The sequence below is a fragment of the Panthera uncia genome, chromosome B4 (genome assembly GCF_023721935.1).
Source record: "Panthera uncia isolate 11264 chromosome B4, Puncia_PCG_1.0, whole genome shotgun sequence".
NCBI lineage: Eukaryota > Metazoa > Chordata > Mammalia > Carnivora > Felidae > Panthera > Panthera uncia.
Window position 1 is genome coordinate 75,281,888 of NC_064809.1, and position 16,792 is coordinate 75,298,679.

General features: G+C 38.0%; 1 protein-coding gene across 4 annotated transcripts in view; it reads left to right on the forward strand.

Annotated features, from left to right (window-relative positions):
- DIP2B (disco interacting protein 2 homolog B) overlaps positions 1–16,792 on the forward strand; it is a 226,750-nt gene that overhangs the window by 154,661 nt on the left and 55,297 nt on the right. For 2 of the 4 annotated variants that reach the window (XM_049627296.1, XM_049627299.1), the window contains exons 5-10: positions 3,492–3,704; positions 6,583–6,738; positions 7,215–7,337; positions 10,646–10,843; positions 13,415–13,506; positions 15,260–15,370. In XM_049627296.1, coding sequence (XP_049483253.1) covers positions 3,492–3,704; positions 6,583–6,738; positions 7,215–7,337; positions 10,646–10,843; positions 13,415–13,506; positions 15,260–15,370 — 893 coding nt within the window. The remainder of the gene's footprint in view (positions 1–3,491; positions 3,705–6,582; positions 6,739–7,214; positions 7,338–10,645; positions 10,844–13,414; positions 13,507–15,259; positions 15,371–16,792) is intronic. The other 2 variants (XM_049627297.1, XM_049627298.1) reach the window with 2 other exon arrangements.

The window sequence follows — 16,792 nt, forward strand, 5'->3', positions numbered from 1 at the left end:
ATAAATATATAATATATAATATATATATAAATATATATATAATATATATAAATAATATATAATTTATTATATATTATTTATATATATTATAATATATAATATTATATATTATATATTATAATATATAAAAATATAATATATAAAATATATATTTTATAATATATATATGTATTTTATATATATATAAAATATAAAAGAGGGATGTCATTTCCACACATGGCTAATGACAAAAAGTGCTACAGTTCTCAAAGACAGCAAATTTGGGACCTTTCTCCCCTTAAAATCAACAAGCTAATTGTTATATATGTTTTGTAATTGGTTAGAAATGGATTTTATAGGCTTCTGCCTATCAGTATAAAATGGTGCTGTGTTAAAACCATACTAACTAAAAACTGAAGAGCAAAGCGTGTTTTCAAAATTATTTTCTGTTTTAGAGGACCTATTGTATTCATCTTATACAAGAGTTTAAGCAAGGGACCTTAGTTATGATGGATAAGAGTTGTAAGTTCATGTTCAACTGGAGCAGAATCAGTGAGAAAATATTTCTATTATCATTAATTTAATCTTGCCAAAATTTCTACTAATCCACAGCAATTTCTTGGGTGACAGTTACTTAACAAAACAAACCAAAAAAGCTACCAAATAAACATATCAATATTTAAGGGAGCTTGTTTTTTTGTTTTGTTTTGTTTTGTTTTTTAAGATACCGTCTTGGAGCAGTGCTTATGTTTGTGCATTAAGATACACGATCTGCTGAAAGCTTTGCACAGCCAGTTTTGTGCCTGTGAGCTAACCTAGAATGGATGATTCAAGGAAGAGAAGGGGAACCAATATTTATTGGCCAACTGCTATGCACTGCCACTGCTGGGGGTGTATTCTGGACAATGTCTCATTTTATGGTCTCCTGTGCATTTAGCACAAAGACCCTTAAGAGCCCAGTGCTGTCTACTTGTCCAGCCTCATCTTCCATCAGAATTGGAAGTAACTGCTGTTGCGTCCTGTGCTGCAGCCAGTCCCGTTTCTTTCAGGTCCTTGGATGTGCCTTGTTTTCTGTGCCCTCCCCACTTCCTCACATGCTGTTCCCTCTGCCTGGCTCTTTTCTCCCCCCACCTCCATACGCTTTAGAGCCGATAGCTACTTACCCTTTTGGCCTAGGTTTAGGTCTCACTTCCTTGGGTGTCTGCACTGTAAGACACTAAGTCCTATTGGAGTAGGGACATGTCTCCCTTGTTCACCATTTTATTCTTACCAACTAGTGTAGTGCTTAGTAGTATTTGTCGAATGGATAAACAAGCAAACCTTCTCAGGTGGATAATGTTATTCCCCAAGTCACATAGCTTATGAGGGGTGGACCCCAGAGTTCAAATGGAAAACAGACACCAAGCCATGTTTTTTCCACTACACTGAGCCGCCCACAGTTGTAGTCACTAAACACGGAGGAGGACTGGCAGGCAAACGAGGTCATTGAATTGAAACAATGCACCTAGTGACATAATTGATCCAGTATAGAAACACAATGAAGCCAATTTGCCGTAAACCTAATCATGAAAATACTGGTTTTGCTATCTTTTGAAAATTGGGTTATTCTGATTTTAGACTTAATGCAGTTTAAAATAAATGATGCAATAAAGACAGCCTGCAAATCCAGTGGAGTTTGTTAGGGTCCTGAGATGTATTACCCTGAAAATACTTTGTTCTTAGGGTCAGATACACCTGTTCCACACCGCCCACCCATTGATCTTTTCTTTATCATGTTTACAAAGACAGAAATCTCTGCCTCCCAAGGTACATTTGAAATGTTGGAATATTTTTTGAGAATTATGCAAACCTCGTTCCTTAAATAAAAGGTTACAGATGGTGTTACTTTTCTTTCTCTGTATTTTCCTTAAGTCACTCTCCTTTTGTATTCTAGATCTCTTTCTCCTTTAAAGAACCTCATCAGTTTATCCCTTTGGGGTCTGGTCACCGTTTCCCTCTCCAGCCTCATATTTTGCCCCTTACTCCTCAAAGTCTTTGCTCCATTTACATAGGAATACTTGAATTCCTCCCCCTGGATTGGTGCCCGTCTTGTGAAACCCTTTCTTACCCCGTTTCTCAGCGTCTCTTGAAGTCTTGTGAGATAGTCTGTAGGATTGTGTCTCCTGTACTGGACTGTAAGCCGTTTGAGGGCACTCTCTCCCAAGAACTTATACATCTCAGAATCCCCAGAACCTGGCATAGTTCCCAGCACATACTGTAGTTATGTAGTACATTGTGAAAATAATCAGTCGTGGGCCTCATACTTCCTTCAATATGAGATGATAAGTTGGAAATGGTTCGGAGCAGGAAGCAAGAATGTGGTCATTATTTTAACTCTTACTTCCTTGCTTGCTTTGGACATGCAGAATCTGACTTCTAGATTAATTTAGTCTTTTGTGGTTCAAATTTCCATTGTGGAGCAGCATTCTAGCCCTGTTAGTTGGTTATCTCTTTGGCTCATTGAACCAAAGTCGAACGCAGACTTACAGTTTCACCTGAGTTAGAGTGCTCAGCAGGACTAACCACAGAATGTTTTATTTTTTAAAAAATTAAATGATATCCAATCCATAGGCCATTAATTGTAACCTCCAAAATCACGTAGAAGGGTTTGTCTCAGATCAGACCAAATGCCCCCTTAACTTCTATGCCTCTGAAGCTGAGAGCCTTGAAATAAATTCCTGACTTCTGCTTCCATTGGCTGTCCTATATTTGGTTGAACTTTTCCTTTTTTATTTTCTCAACATGCTTTTCTAATTTAGGCCTTATTTCCCTGAAGTCAGAGCCAGGCCAAATACAGTAAATTTGTATCAGTAAGTTTCTCACAGTTCTTGGAGAGTTAAGGAAAGCAATACAGATCGGGGCCGTCCCCTGTCACGTTTGGGAGGCTTACCTGTGCTGAGTGACCACTTGCCGCTAAAACCGTGAATGCCTCCAGGCCGAGCACTGTTTCTAATTCCATCTCTAGTTCCCCCAGCACCCAGCCCACTGTTTGACACTGAAGCTGTTATTAACAAAAGTAAATTTTTGTATCACCCTATTAGGATCATTGCCTGTTGAGTAGACACTAATTAGTAAGTACTTGTCAAAATCAGTATAGCAGCCTATCACACGGTTCTCTAATTAAGAGGTCGAGGGAGCCATATAAGCACTTCAGTATTACTTGAATATAAATAGATAAGCCAGAAAAATTCAGATCCTGATCAGTTCAGAACAGAAAAGCATGAAGTTTAAATGTTCCAAAAGGGATTTTTTAAGAACTTAAAATTACCTATAGATTTAGGCTGTTTTGTGTTTTCAGGCTTTGGTCTGTAGACCTTTCTTTGAGATTCTTGAGAACCTTTACACACTAATCTGCCTTGAGAATGTGAATATTTTGCTGGTATCAAAATTGAATGTGTTGATCAATGAGTAAGAACTGAAAGGTCTCTGTTCTAGGCAGGATCGAGAACTTCTTTTTTTCTAATTCCACACAGACACGTCTTCGGCCTCTGAGGATGAGGGCTCTCTGAGACGCCAAGCTGCGCTCTCTGCTGCCTTGCAACAGAGCTTACAGAATGCTGAGTCCTGGATCAACCGTTCAATTCAGGGATCGTCCACTTCTTCATCCGCATCTTCTACGCTGTCCCATGGAGAGGTCAAAGGAACCAGTGGGTCTCTAGCTGATGTATTTGCCAATACCCGAATAGGTAGGAGCTGGATCTACCCGAGCAGCCCAAGTCATGTTCCATTTGGCTCCCAGCATCCAGGAAATAGTTTCTGATTTGTATTAGTTTTTTCAGAGTGGCCTAAGAAATAAAATTAGAAAGAACATAACAGTTAATGGGGCAAAGAAGGAAACACCAGCAGTACATTTGGAGTGATAGGTATCATCTGCATTATTGGTGCATAGTATTGCCCACCTGAAGCCATAGCTATTTCCATAAGCAATACTCAAGCCGCAAGATATAACACCAGTCTTAGTGTGGGTTTATCCCTACTGGAGAATATTCCACATATTAAAAGGTGTTAAAATATGTAACATCTTAGATTTTCCTAGGATTGTTACCTGTGTTTTCTCAAACAGAAAAACATGAAACCTGAGCAAATTCTGCACTAATATCAGTGAAGCTCCTTGTCTTTAGCATAAAGACTGGATTTATGGTCCTTGCTGCTGTGTTATTGCTACAACTGGAGTGTGCAGGCTGACCGTGTTGGTACCCTGTGAGCTGCTGCCTGCTACCAGTGCTCCTGTATGGAGGGTAGCTTTCGCTTGGCTCTGCTTTATGTCTGTGTGTGTGTGTGTGTGTGTGCGTGCGTGCGCGCGTGCGCACGCACGCACGCTTTAAGGGTTTGTGACATCTGCAGGTAAAGATATAGCTCAGATCTCTGCTTTTGCTAAATTGGTTGGTATACATACTGTGCTGAGTTATGTATTTGAACATCATGTGTCTGTGGTGTCTTAATTTTCATATCAGTGGTCTTTCTATATCACTATATATATATAGACACTATATATATATGTGTGTGTGTGTGTGTGCACACACACACACACACACACACATATATATATATACACATACATAGATCTTTAATCTATTAATTGATTTCTGAAAAGAAAAATTTAGAAAATTTGCAATTCAAGCCTGTAAATTAGTAAAGAACATAGCTACCTTGAAGGTATGATTGCCCACATTAAAAAGCCAAGTGCCAACAGCCAGTGGCTTGTCTTGCAGCTTGGCTCTGCCCTGTAATCCACTGAACCTCTTAAAGCAGCTACAGAGGAGCATACTCACCATCTTTTCTGTTCGGGAGGGTACGCAACAGAGCCATGGTCGGGTCAGGTTTTATTTCCACATTTGTCTAAAAGAAAGCAATTTCACTTATTAAAAATACTGTCCTAATACCCAGTTAACTCTGTCTAGGTTTTTGTTAACTAGATGATTTCATCTGACCTTATATTTTTCTATTGCTTCACTACTCTATGAAAAGTTTTTTGTTAAGGTATTCACAAAAACCATTTTATCTAACTAACATTATTGCCTTTTGGATGTTTGCTCTAACAGAAGCAATTCATGTTCCTAATAGAAAAATTTGAAGATACAGATAAAATATATATATATCTATATATATAGATATATATAGATATATCTGTAAACCCACTTCCCACAGATAACACTCTAATGTGTATCTTCCTAGACTTTATTTGCATATGAATATGTAGGGTTTGGGTCTTGCTTTTTAAAAAATGAAATTGTACTAAACATAGTGTTCATAACCTGCTTTTCTTAGCAGTGTATCACAAATTAGTAAATCTTTTATGTCATTAATACAGAATTATACTATTATTTTTATGGTTTCAAAGTATGCTGTTATATGGCTATGTCCTGGTTTATTTAGCCATTCCCCTGATTTGGACATTTGGGTAGTATCCAGTTTTTGGCCATTATAAAAACTGCTGGAATGAACATCCTTGAACACAGAATTTGGTGCACTTGTCTGATTATTTCCTTAAGACATATCCCTATAAGTGGAATTGCTGGGGTCAAATAAAGATGAATATTTTTAATGCTTTATTACTACATTATTCTACAGAAAGGTATGCTGTAGTCTACCTGTGCTAGTATATATAAAACTTTAAAAACCATTGAACTAGGGGGGAAAAACAACAATTGAACTTAGTAACATCAGACTTTGGGGGCATAGAGACCTTACTCCCAAATTGATTTTAGAAATTGTTTATCTTACGCTTTTTGCCTTTTTTATGGTTTCGAGTAGCTTGTTGTTATTGTTGTAACTCATATATTTTACTTCCTCTAATTTTCCTTTTCTTCCCCAGATGTTTTTCTAAGTTTTCTTAGGTAACACATCCCTATTGAATGGCTCTCTTCCAACTTAGGTCATTTTAGTTCCTTGATATTAAGAATCCCTACCTGAAGCAGAACAAAAGAACATTACACAATCATGCTTAGAGCAAGGGAAGAACCTTGTCTGTCAAGTAGATCAGTTTCCTGTGGGTTATTTTATAAAAATTGGAAGTAGGCCTTATCTGGTTTTCTTCATTTGGGAACTTGAGGGATCTGACCCACTCCCAAGACACTCTTCCCCATTTCCGGTGGAAGAGGAGACATTATGGACAAACCAACATAAACCAACATAAACATGAAGAGATGCTCGAGGCTAGAATATCAGTAGCACTATGACCACAGTCACTTTGCTTTCATTTTGAAGTCACTCGCAGTTTTTATTATGATTATTAACACTGAATTTCTACCAGACTTTCTGTGGAGAAAAGAACATTTTGGAGGAATACTGGATATGTGATTGGCTCTTAATAAGGCTGTTCAAGTTCTTGAAAATAATAATTTTGAAAAAAGGAAAAAATAATTTTGATCTGCCCTGGCTTACACTCTTACTCTCTCATTATATCTTACGAGTAGAATTTGATTTCAAAGGTTATTTTACAAGAATTGATAGCCCATTTTTGTAGTTTTTTCCTTGTTAAGAAACAACCACAGAAAGATTTGAAGATTCTTGTTTTTATTGCCAATGTCATATAATTCTGAATTTTGTTTTCTCCTCCCTCAGAGAATCTCTCTGCTCCCCCTGATGTCACTACAACTACCTCTTCTTCATCATCATCTTCCTCAATGCGCCCAGCAAATATTGATCTGCCCCCTTCGGGGATAGTCAAAGGCATGCACAAAGGATCCAACAGGTCCAGCCTTATGGATACAGCTGATGGTAGGGCGTTCTTTTAGGGAGCTATATAGGGAATATTAGTTAAATTGGAAAAATGCACATCCTGAACAGCAGCACCTGAGCGGTAGAGCAGCTGCAGAACTCCACTGCAGCTGGCCGTCCAGCACAGGTCCTCTGGAGGGCCCTCTTTTCAACAGCCTGCACTGTGGCAGCCCTGTTACTTGTTCGGACAGTCTGCATGGTCAGAGGATCGCTCTGAACAAGAAACAGTATGGAAAAAAGGAGGGCTAGATGAAATCTGGAAGCAGGGTGTTAATGATGGTGCCGTATTTGTTACGTGTTGCCATAAAACTTGTCGTGTACATATTTGTATTTCTTTGGCCCCGTTGAAATAGAATAGAATAAGACTCTGGGCAAAGGCCAAACATCATTAGAAATAAAAATTCCATAAAGAGTTGAGAAGCTGAGATAGCCCTAAAATCAGTGGATTTTCACTTACTGTTTTCCCCCCCTTACAGGTGTTCCTGTCAGTAGCAGAGTATCCACAAAAATCCAGCAGCTTCTCAACACTCTCAAACGACCCAAAAGGCCTCCCTTAAAGGAATTTTTTGTGGATGACTCTGAAGAAATTGTGGAAGGTAGTAGTAATAATACCAAAAACATACATTCCTTCAACAGATATATCTTAAGCAATTACTACATGGTGTTTAAGGTATGGTAGGATTTAAGGATGAACAAGGCAGCATTTTTGTGAAAGAATTCAGAGTTCTCTGCTCTTCTTTCCCTAGGTATTTACGTGTTGCATTATCCTAGAATACACATGTCAAATTTGACCTCAAACATTTACCTGGTCCTTTTTGATATAATCTTTTTGTTAAATCAACCAGCCAACACACATGTCTGCTTTATACAGGACAGTGTGGTAGATGGTGAAAAGTTCAAAGATTTATGAAAATATAGCCATTCCTTCATACTGTTTGCACCTAGAATATTCTGGTACTAAAATGCACGCCCCTGAAAATAGTTTAGCCAATAAGCATGTATCCACTAATACAGCATTTGGGAGAAGGGCAGAAAGTGGAAGTGGCAGTAGTCAGTGATTTATTTAGTAATTTGACAAATATTTATGGCTGAAATCATATGATGTTTAGGATTTAATAGGAAGAATTGGGAGTCAAATGAGAAGCAGCATAGATGAAATGAAGGTGGCTGGCATTTGATGATTCTTGAAGTTGAATGACAATAGGTTTTGTCCAAAGAACTGAGCCTGGTAGCTTTTGTAGTTCATTTTTATATCCTGAGACTAATGGTAGGCTTCGATCACTTTCGACATGTTAATGATGCTTGCACTAGGCACATTAATAGACTAGATCTGGTCTTAGTCCACTTTATTCAGCTGGAAGCAACAAGCAACCTGGCATATGAGGTTAAGATGACTTTCTGTTCTGTAGGAGTCACCAAACTCTTTGAACTATGGACATCTTCCTACATACACTGACATTCAAGGTGCTAACACCAATAATAGCCTCTTCAGTATTTCTGGAACTGTGTATTGACCAGGCAAATGAAGGTCAGGGTTTAGTAAGAATCACACTTGAACAGTTTTCATTGACAGAATAGCACTAACAGCTTTCCACTAATTATAAATAGACAGCAATTGCTTATTCAAATCATGATTATCTTTGGAAAAGGAAAATATCCATACGTCTTCGGAAGTCTGAAAGAGTGTCCGCCAGGGTCTGCGTTGAGGCCTGGTGGATGGCAATAATGTACACACTCTTATGACCGGAAGACTATGCCTGCCATATATACAGTCTGTCCATAAAACCAAACTATTTAGAATCACCCGTGTTTATCTTTTTCCTTAATCTTGGTGGTTTAGAGTCTGGGGATATATGAACTAGAAGGGCAGTTGAAACATAATTTACCTAGGGCAGTAAATTGGGAAGTGAAACTATTTCATTAGTTCTATGTCAGCAGAAAAAAAGTCAAGACATTTTCCATAAGTTTCCCAAATCTGTTGTTAAGTTGAGCTATAAAATAAATTTCATACTTCATTTGCTCTTCTAATACGTGGTGCTTATTCTGTTCTTCTCCATTCTATGCCTCTTCTGTCATCTCCCACTCACCTGGCTAATTCCTACCCTTCCTTTAAGATTCGGCTCCCATGGAGGACTCCATCCTCTAGCCTGGGTGATGTGGTCTTCTTCTGCCCTCCCTATAAAGTCTCTGTCATGCACTGCTCTTGTTTAGTCGCCTTAGCTCTGGGTATGTGCACGGGTCCCTCTCGCACTTCAGATACCTAATGAGGGACTCTGCTGCTTGCCCCTAGCACTGATTAGAAACAGTAAATGTTAGGGGCGCCTGGGTGGCTCGGTTGGCTGAGTGTCCGACTTCAGCTCAGGTCATGATCTCACTGTTCGTGAGATCCCGATGCAGAACCCTGCATCGGGTTCTGTGCTGGCAGTTCAGAGCCTGGAGCCTGCTTCAGATTCCGTGTCTTCTTCTTTTCTATCTGTCCTCCCTGGCTCGTGTGCTCTCTCTCAAAAATAAATAAAATTTTAAAAATTAAGAGAAACAATAAATGTTTGTTCCAAGAATGGTGAACACTCAGTGTTTATTACATCTGTGCATATAATTGGCACTCAGTAAATACTTGACTTTGTTCCATGTATCAGTTATCTTTTCTGCTATGAAAGTAGAATGTTTTTGCTTTTTATTATTGAAATAATATTAATTTGTTGTAGAAAAAGTAAGAGGACTTTTGTTTTATTCATATGAAAAAATATGAAATATTCACCTCCAGTCTGTGGAATGACCATGTTAATAGTCTAGCACGTTTGTTCCCCCAATCCAGTTTTATTTATTTATTTATAGTTCATTTATTTTTGAGAGAGAGAGTGCAAGTGAGCAGGGGGAAGAGAGAGAGACAGAGAGACAGAGAGAGAATCCCATGCAGGCTCCACACTGTCAGCACAGAGCCCAGAATGGGGATCAAGCTCACGAACCATGAGATCAAGACTTGAGCTGAAGTCGAATGCTTAACCAACTGAGTCACCCGGGTGCCTCTAATCCAGTTCAATTTAATTAACATTGATTAAGAAGTACCATTATGTATTAGGTACTATAGGCAATAAAAGGACTAAATCCATGCCTTCCTTCAAGAAGTTGTCAGTCTCGGAGAGAAAAACTTACACAGTAAAAGAAGCCCTTAAAGACCCTTGGTGCTTTAATAAGGGTTGACAACCACATGGGTGGGAGCTAAGGAAGGAATGACTGGGGACGGCTTCCCAGAAAATGTGCCGTTTGAGCCGCATCCTGAGAAGGATGAGTCCAGGTATACCAGGAGCAAAGGGATTGACCAGATGAGATATGGAAGGCATGGAGACATGGAACATTGTCATTTGTGCTCATTTTCTGTTTGAGTTTAATACTGACCTTGTGGTAGAAGTGTTACTATCCCCATTTTACAGATAAGGAAATTATGTTTTACTAGTAAAACGTAAATGTAAATTTGGGTTTCTGACTCACAGTTTAATGCTTTTTCATTAAATGTAACCGGTGAAGTGGAACCTGGCTCTCTAACTTGAGACACAAACTGTAAGGATTTTAAAACAAGTTGAGTAAAAATTACAAAATTACTAGAAAGAAATGTATGCTTTGTGCTTTTCTGTATGTTCAGTGATTTTCTTTGTTAGGGTCAGGATTTGTTTATTACATAAACTATATTAAATATTGATTTCACAATTATGTGGAAGATGAATTAAGGCCCACTTGGTGGATTACTATTTCTAACGATGTCCTTTCTTTTCTCAGAGTGAGTTTAAACCAAATAAAGATGAAGAGAAAAGGGAAATATATTTGCGATTAGAGACCTGAGTTGTGTTAGTTGGTATCTGTATGTATTTCAGATAATATTTTTATAACCCATTGGGGTTTTTTGGTACAGTACCTCAGCCAGACCCCAACCAGCCCAAGCCTGAGGGTCGGCAGATGACCCCTGTGAAGGGGGAGCCATTAGGAGTCATCTGTAACTGGCCTCCTGCTCTCGAGTCGGCCCTACAGCGCTGGGGCACCACTCAAGCAAAATGCCCATGTCTGACCGCACTGGACGTGACGGGGAAACCAGTTTACACTCTTACGTATGGTGAGTTTGCAAGATTCGCAGCTCCTTCCTTTTCTCCTAATAGTTCTTCAGATTATCACAGGTAGTGATAGATCTTGATATTTAGCAGTTGCTGGTCATTGTGTTTCAAGAGATCTTGTAAGTTATTTTAACAGGGTCCTAAGTTCTAAGTAGAGCTACTGTCAAATATTTTCATTTGCTAAATGATATTTGCAAAGCAGCTAATATTTAAAAGAGCAGAAAGAAGAAAGAGGCTTTGTGGATCCACGGCTGAGTTAAATATTAGAAGACGATTTGGAAAAGACATTTGGGCTGGAAATGTGTTAAAAATATGACAGTTTTATCTAAAAATTGAAGATTACATCATTTATTTATTTATTTATTTATTTATTTATTTATTTATTTATTTTAAGAGAGGGAGGGAGAGAGAACACATGCAAGCATAAGCCGGGGAGGGGCAGAGAGAGACGGAGAGAGAGAGAGAATCCCAAGCAGGCTCAACACACAAAGCACGAGATCATGACCTGAGCCAAAATCAAGAGTGGGACGCTTAACTGACTGAACCAACCAGGTGCCCCATCCTTTTTGTTTGTTTGTTTGTTCTTTTAGAGAAAGAGAGAGAGAAGTTGAGTCAGGGAGAAGGGCAGAGGGAGAGAGAGAACCTTAAGCAGGCTCCACAATCAGCATAGAGCCCAACTTGGGCTTGATCCCACGACTCTGGGATCATGACCTGAGCCAAAAGTCAACAAAAGCTGGACTCTTAGCTGACTAAGCCACCGTAGGAACCCTTTATTTTTCTTTTTTAAGTAACTTTTAAAAGTGGGGGGCGCCTGGGTGGCTCCGTCAGTTCAGTGTCCAACTTCGGCTCAGGCCATGATCTCACAGCTTGTGAATTCGAGCCCCACGTTGGGCTCTGTGCTGACAGCTCAGAGCCTGGAGCCTGCTTCTCCTTCTGTGTCTCCCTCTCTCTCTGCCCCTAACCCACTCACATTCTGTCTCTGTCTCTCTCAAAAATAAATAAACATTAAAAAAAATTTTTTTAATAACTTTTAAAAGTAACTTGAATTCACTTAAAATAACTTTATTTTTCAGTTTTTAACTAACAAAACAAATGGATTCAACTAGAGTGTATTATGCTAAGCGAAATAAGTCAGAGAAAGACAAATAATTGTGTGATTTCACTCATGTAGAACTTAAGAAACAAAACAGATGAACATAGGGGAAAGGGAAGCAAAAATAAGATAAAAAAAAAAAAAGGAGACAAACCATAAGAGACTCTTAAATACAGACTGAGGGTTGCTGGCCTGGTGTTAGGTGGGGGATGGGCTAAATGGGTGATGGGCATTAAGGAGGGCACTTGTTGGGATGAGCACTGGGTGTGTTATATGTAAGTGATGAATCATTAAATTCTATTCCTGGAAAAAAGTAAAAAAGAAGAATGGATTCGACCTGGGCTCTGAGAGTTTGTACTAGTTTATTCATACATACTCCTTTTTCCCTTCAGAAGTGAAGCACATTGTCCATAGACCTACATACAGAATAATTTTAGGGAAAAACAGTTTTTATTTAAACAATTGGACAGGTTGACATGAGTTTAAATTTTAGCTGCCCCTCTGAATGAGTTATATGTAAAACTAACCTGTCTACTCAAAATGGCATGACTTGTCCTTCACTTTCTACATAATCTATGATAAGAATTTCTAAGGGTGTTTGGAGAGAGGGAGCAGGAAGAGAGGAAGAATAGGCTTTTTTCCCTCCCAAAAATTATTTTTAGCACTCATTTCAGAAGCTGTATATTAAACCTTAAAGCAGTTAGCTGGCCAAATCTTTACATGTTTATTTAACATCTGTGAATGTATCTACATGTTTCATCTAGTTAGTTTCCATTTTGTCTGTTTTCACTGAAATACGTTGGTATGGAATGCTTAATCATTTGAGTCATACTTTTTGCTTTGTGGTTAACCTCAAATATCTAATACCACATATGTAAGTGATTCTTCAGAAAAAGCTCAGAACAGAAGTAGTCTTCTGATTTTCATCCCTGTGATGAAAATTGTTGCCCTCCTTTAAATGTGACCAGCCTAAGGGTGCCTGTGTGGCTCAGTAGGTTAAGTGTGACTTCAGCTCAGGTCATGATCTCGTGGTCTGTGAGTTCAAGCCCCATGTCAGGCTCTGTGCTGACAGCTCAGAGCCTGCTTCAGATTCTGTGTCTCCCTCTCTCTCTGTGTTTCTCTCAAAAATAAATAAATGTTAAAAAAATGTTTTTTAATTAAAAAGATAAATGTTGGATCAGCCCACATCACATTACTTCTAAAGATACTCGGATTACTTCACAAGAGAATTTGAAATATTATCTAAACCAGAATGAGCATCTGGTGATGTTTTCTTTTGTTTGGAAACAGGGCTGGCTTTTGTAAACTCCAGTGAATATAAAGCATTTTTTTGTGGGGGAGGGACTTTGTCTTGGGGGGTGATGTTTGTCTAATGAGTCATTTGGAAGTGGCCATTGTCTTATTAAACCTGCTGATGAACTGAATGCCTCCTCGCTGAGGTAGGCCTGTTTTTTTCTATATGATTCTTTTCTTTTTCCAGGAAAGTTGTGGAGCAGAAGTTTAAAGTTGGCCTACACACTGCTTAATAAACTGGGGACCAAAAATGAACCTGTATTAAAACCTGGAGACAGGGTAATTGGTTTTTTGGTTTTAGGGAGGTGATGTTTTATTGTTTTCTAATACGCACATTCTGAATTTTTAACGTACAACAGCACAGTTTATATAACTTTTATTCTTAGAAAATGAAAATGGTTTGGTTCCAACCAAAGTTAGCTGAATACCAGGTGATAATTTTTGTATTTGTAGATGAAGGAAATTCACATGTCCCTTTCTGTAGCTGCTAAATCAGTTAACTCTTGTGCTAATAAAAGAAAGAGGAGCCTCTTTCTGGAAATAAATAGTTCAATAATCAGACAACAAAAATAGCAATAAAGTTTAGTCTGACTTTTTTTATTAAAAATTGCCCCATAAAGTTTTTCAAAAAATTTTCTGTGGTTTTATGTAGAAAGGGAGGGAGACCCATATTCTAAGAAGAAACAAAATGATATCATTTAATTTCTTCTTTAATTGGAGGTGACATTAAACAAAAAAATATTTTTACTTTTTGAAGATTTTTTTCCTATCAATGACCTGTATATGATTACTTCTTACCATCAAACATGATTTTTTATTTGGTGTTTGTAGAACAAAGCACCAACTCACAGCAGGGCTGTTTTGAGTAGACGCATGATCCAGAACTTCCCGAACTAGCCTTTTAAAAATACCTTTGCATTGTGGCAGAGGACACCTAAAGGGTGACTCTACTTATAACTGTGATACATGAGGGTTTCCTGGTCCTCACTGAACCCTAGGAAGGTAATTTTGTGTCCTCTACTTGTGTACAGGAAAGAAATGGGTTGTCTTAAATCTTTTCTGGAATTCGTATTTTTCAGAACTCTAGGAAGGATTAACAACTTGAGAATTGAACTTAACTTGGGAGTGAGTTAAGAGAATTTGAAAGTTAAAGAAGGGGAAACAGCAGTCTAGTGGCACAATTAAGTTTCACATGTCAATCTATGAACATCTAAGCCAAGTAACAAGCTTCACAATGATCATGACTTCTGGGGTTTTGCATTCCTTGAGTAAATTGGGAAGGGTCAGTTATCCCTGTCAGACATTACAGGTGAGATCACAATTTTGAACGCATTACACAAGCTTCACTGTTTATCTTTTGTAGAAGAATTAACTTTTTATCCATAGTGGTTTGTGCCGGTGTTACTTACACCTCTTACCAGTGCCTTCATGCTAGAGTACTTGCGTTGTTAGTTAACTGAGTAGGGATTAAAGTTAAGTGAGCAGTGAACTCATTAAAGAATAAGAAACCTTGAGCTGGCCCTACAGTGGCAATCAAGTCAGTCAACACTTGTGAGTTCTCTGAGAGTTGTAAGGCTTATTCTCTAATATGCTGGCCTATCTAGAGAGATCCATTACATTTATTTTATTTAGTCCTGCACTAAAGTAAATTGCCTTAGGTTTCACAAGTAATTAACTTACTACTTAAGGTGAGTTGTTAATTGCTCAATCACCAGTAGAATTCAGTGACAATTTTTTCTTATCATGATGATGAATTGCATTACAGTTTCTAAAATGTGTCTAGTGTAATCCTGGGTATGCTAGAGATCTTTTTAGATTTGTGCATCTTTCTCAATAACTTAATTTCCTTTAGGCTATTAAATAGTTTGTGTTCATGATATGTGCAATATATATATATATATATGTATATGTATGTGTATATGTATGTATATATATATATATACACACACATATATATATATGTTTATCTTAGAGAATGATATTGAAGGTATTTGTTTTTGTTCCTGTTATTGAATGTCATTATGCATTTTAGGTAGCCCTGGTTTACCCCAACAATGATCCAGTCATGTTTATGGTGGCTTTTTATGGATGTCTCCTGGCAGAAGTGATTCCAGTGCCTATAGAGGTACCTCTTACCAGAAAGGTAACATTGCTGAATTTAAGAGGAATGTAGCCTGATGTGACATGGTGGGCATCGGGTTCTTGGATCAATTGATTCCATCATGACATTAGAAACAGCCTAACCGTTTTCTTAAGTACTCAGCTTCACTTTCTAAAAACATGAGAGTTGTAGAAAAATAATTATTATTATTTATAAGTTTCATGAAAATAATACATTTTCAACTAAGATAGACTTTATATAGTATATATATCACTTGAGAATCATGGGGGTATACCTGACTTTTCAGTAATTACTGTTTATAAAGAAGACCCCTATTGCTTCAGAGACTATAGATAATCCACATTTACAAGGTGGGAACTTTGTATAAAGGGTTTTCCTTTAACTGTATCTTGCAGCCCAGGGTTTTCCTTAGGTTGAAGGATGACACAGTGATGATGGCATGTTACTACTCTGGGAGATAAGATTTTACTTTAATGTCACATCAGCCCATGCAGCATATGTAACAAGTTTTCAAGTTTAACCGAATGATTTCTCTGTGAGCTGTTTGACCCTAAATTTCTCATATAGTTTATTATTGAGAGATCATGATAAAGACAAATATGGTAGATACTGTGGATTTACAAATACATATATATATATTTTTTTTTTCTGAAAGGAATGAAAAACAAATTGATAACATCCCTGAAACTTTGGTTGATGGGATATAGTATCTTTAGATCAGTCAGGAAATCGTAAGGTTGTTCTTAAATTATTGAGTTGGCTGTGTTTGTGTGGTTTCATAATGATACTTTTAAGGTGGTATTTTAATGGAAATACTTTATATCTTTTGTTGTTTTCTCTGCTCTTGCCATAAGTCTTAAATCTTTTTTTTTAATGTTCAGTTTTTGAGAGAGAGAGAGAGAGAGAGAGAGAGCGAGAGAGCGCACACAACTAGGGGAGGGGCAGAGAGAGAGGGAGACACAGAATCCGAAGCAGGCTCCAGGCTCTGAACTGTCAGCACAGAGCCTGATGCTGGGCTCGAACTCACGAACTGTGAGATCATGACTTGAGCTGAAGTTGGACACTTAACTGACTGAGCCACCCAGGCACCCCAGCCATAAGGCTTAAATATTACCTCCTTTAAAATATAATAATAAAGAGTATATGGATTTGGGTATAACCATCCATTCACTTTCATTGTAAATGTAGACCTTTGGTGTCCATTTACATTATTTTATTCTGACCTGGGTTGCTTTGCTTTTGAATTTGGGGATGTGGCTAGGTCAACACAGCTTAACCATGTTCACATCTATTTCACTGGCCTGAAATTAACTGTAAAAAAAAATTTTTTTTTAATGTTTGTTTTTGAGAAAGAGAGACAGAGACAGAGACAGTATGCGAGCCAGGGAGGGGCAGAGAGAGAGGGAGACACAGAATCTGAAGCAGGCTCCAGGCTCTGAGCTG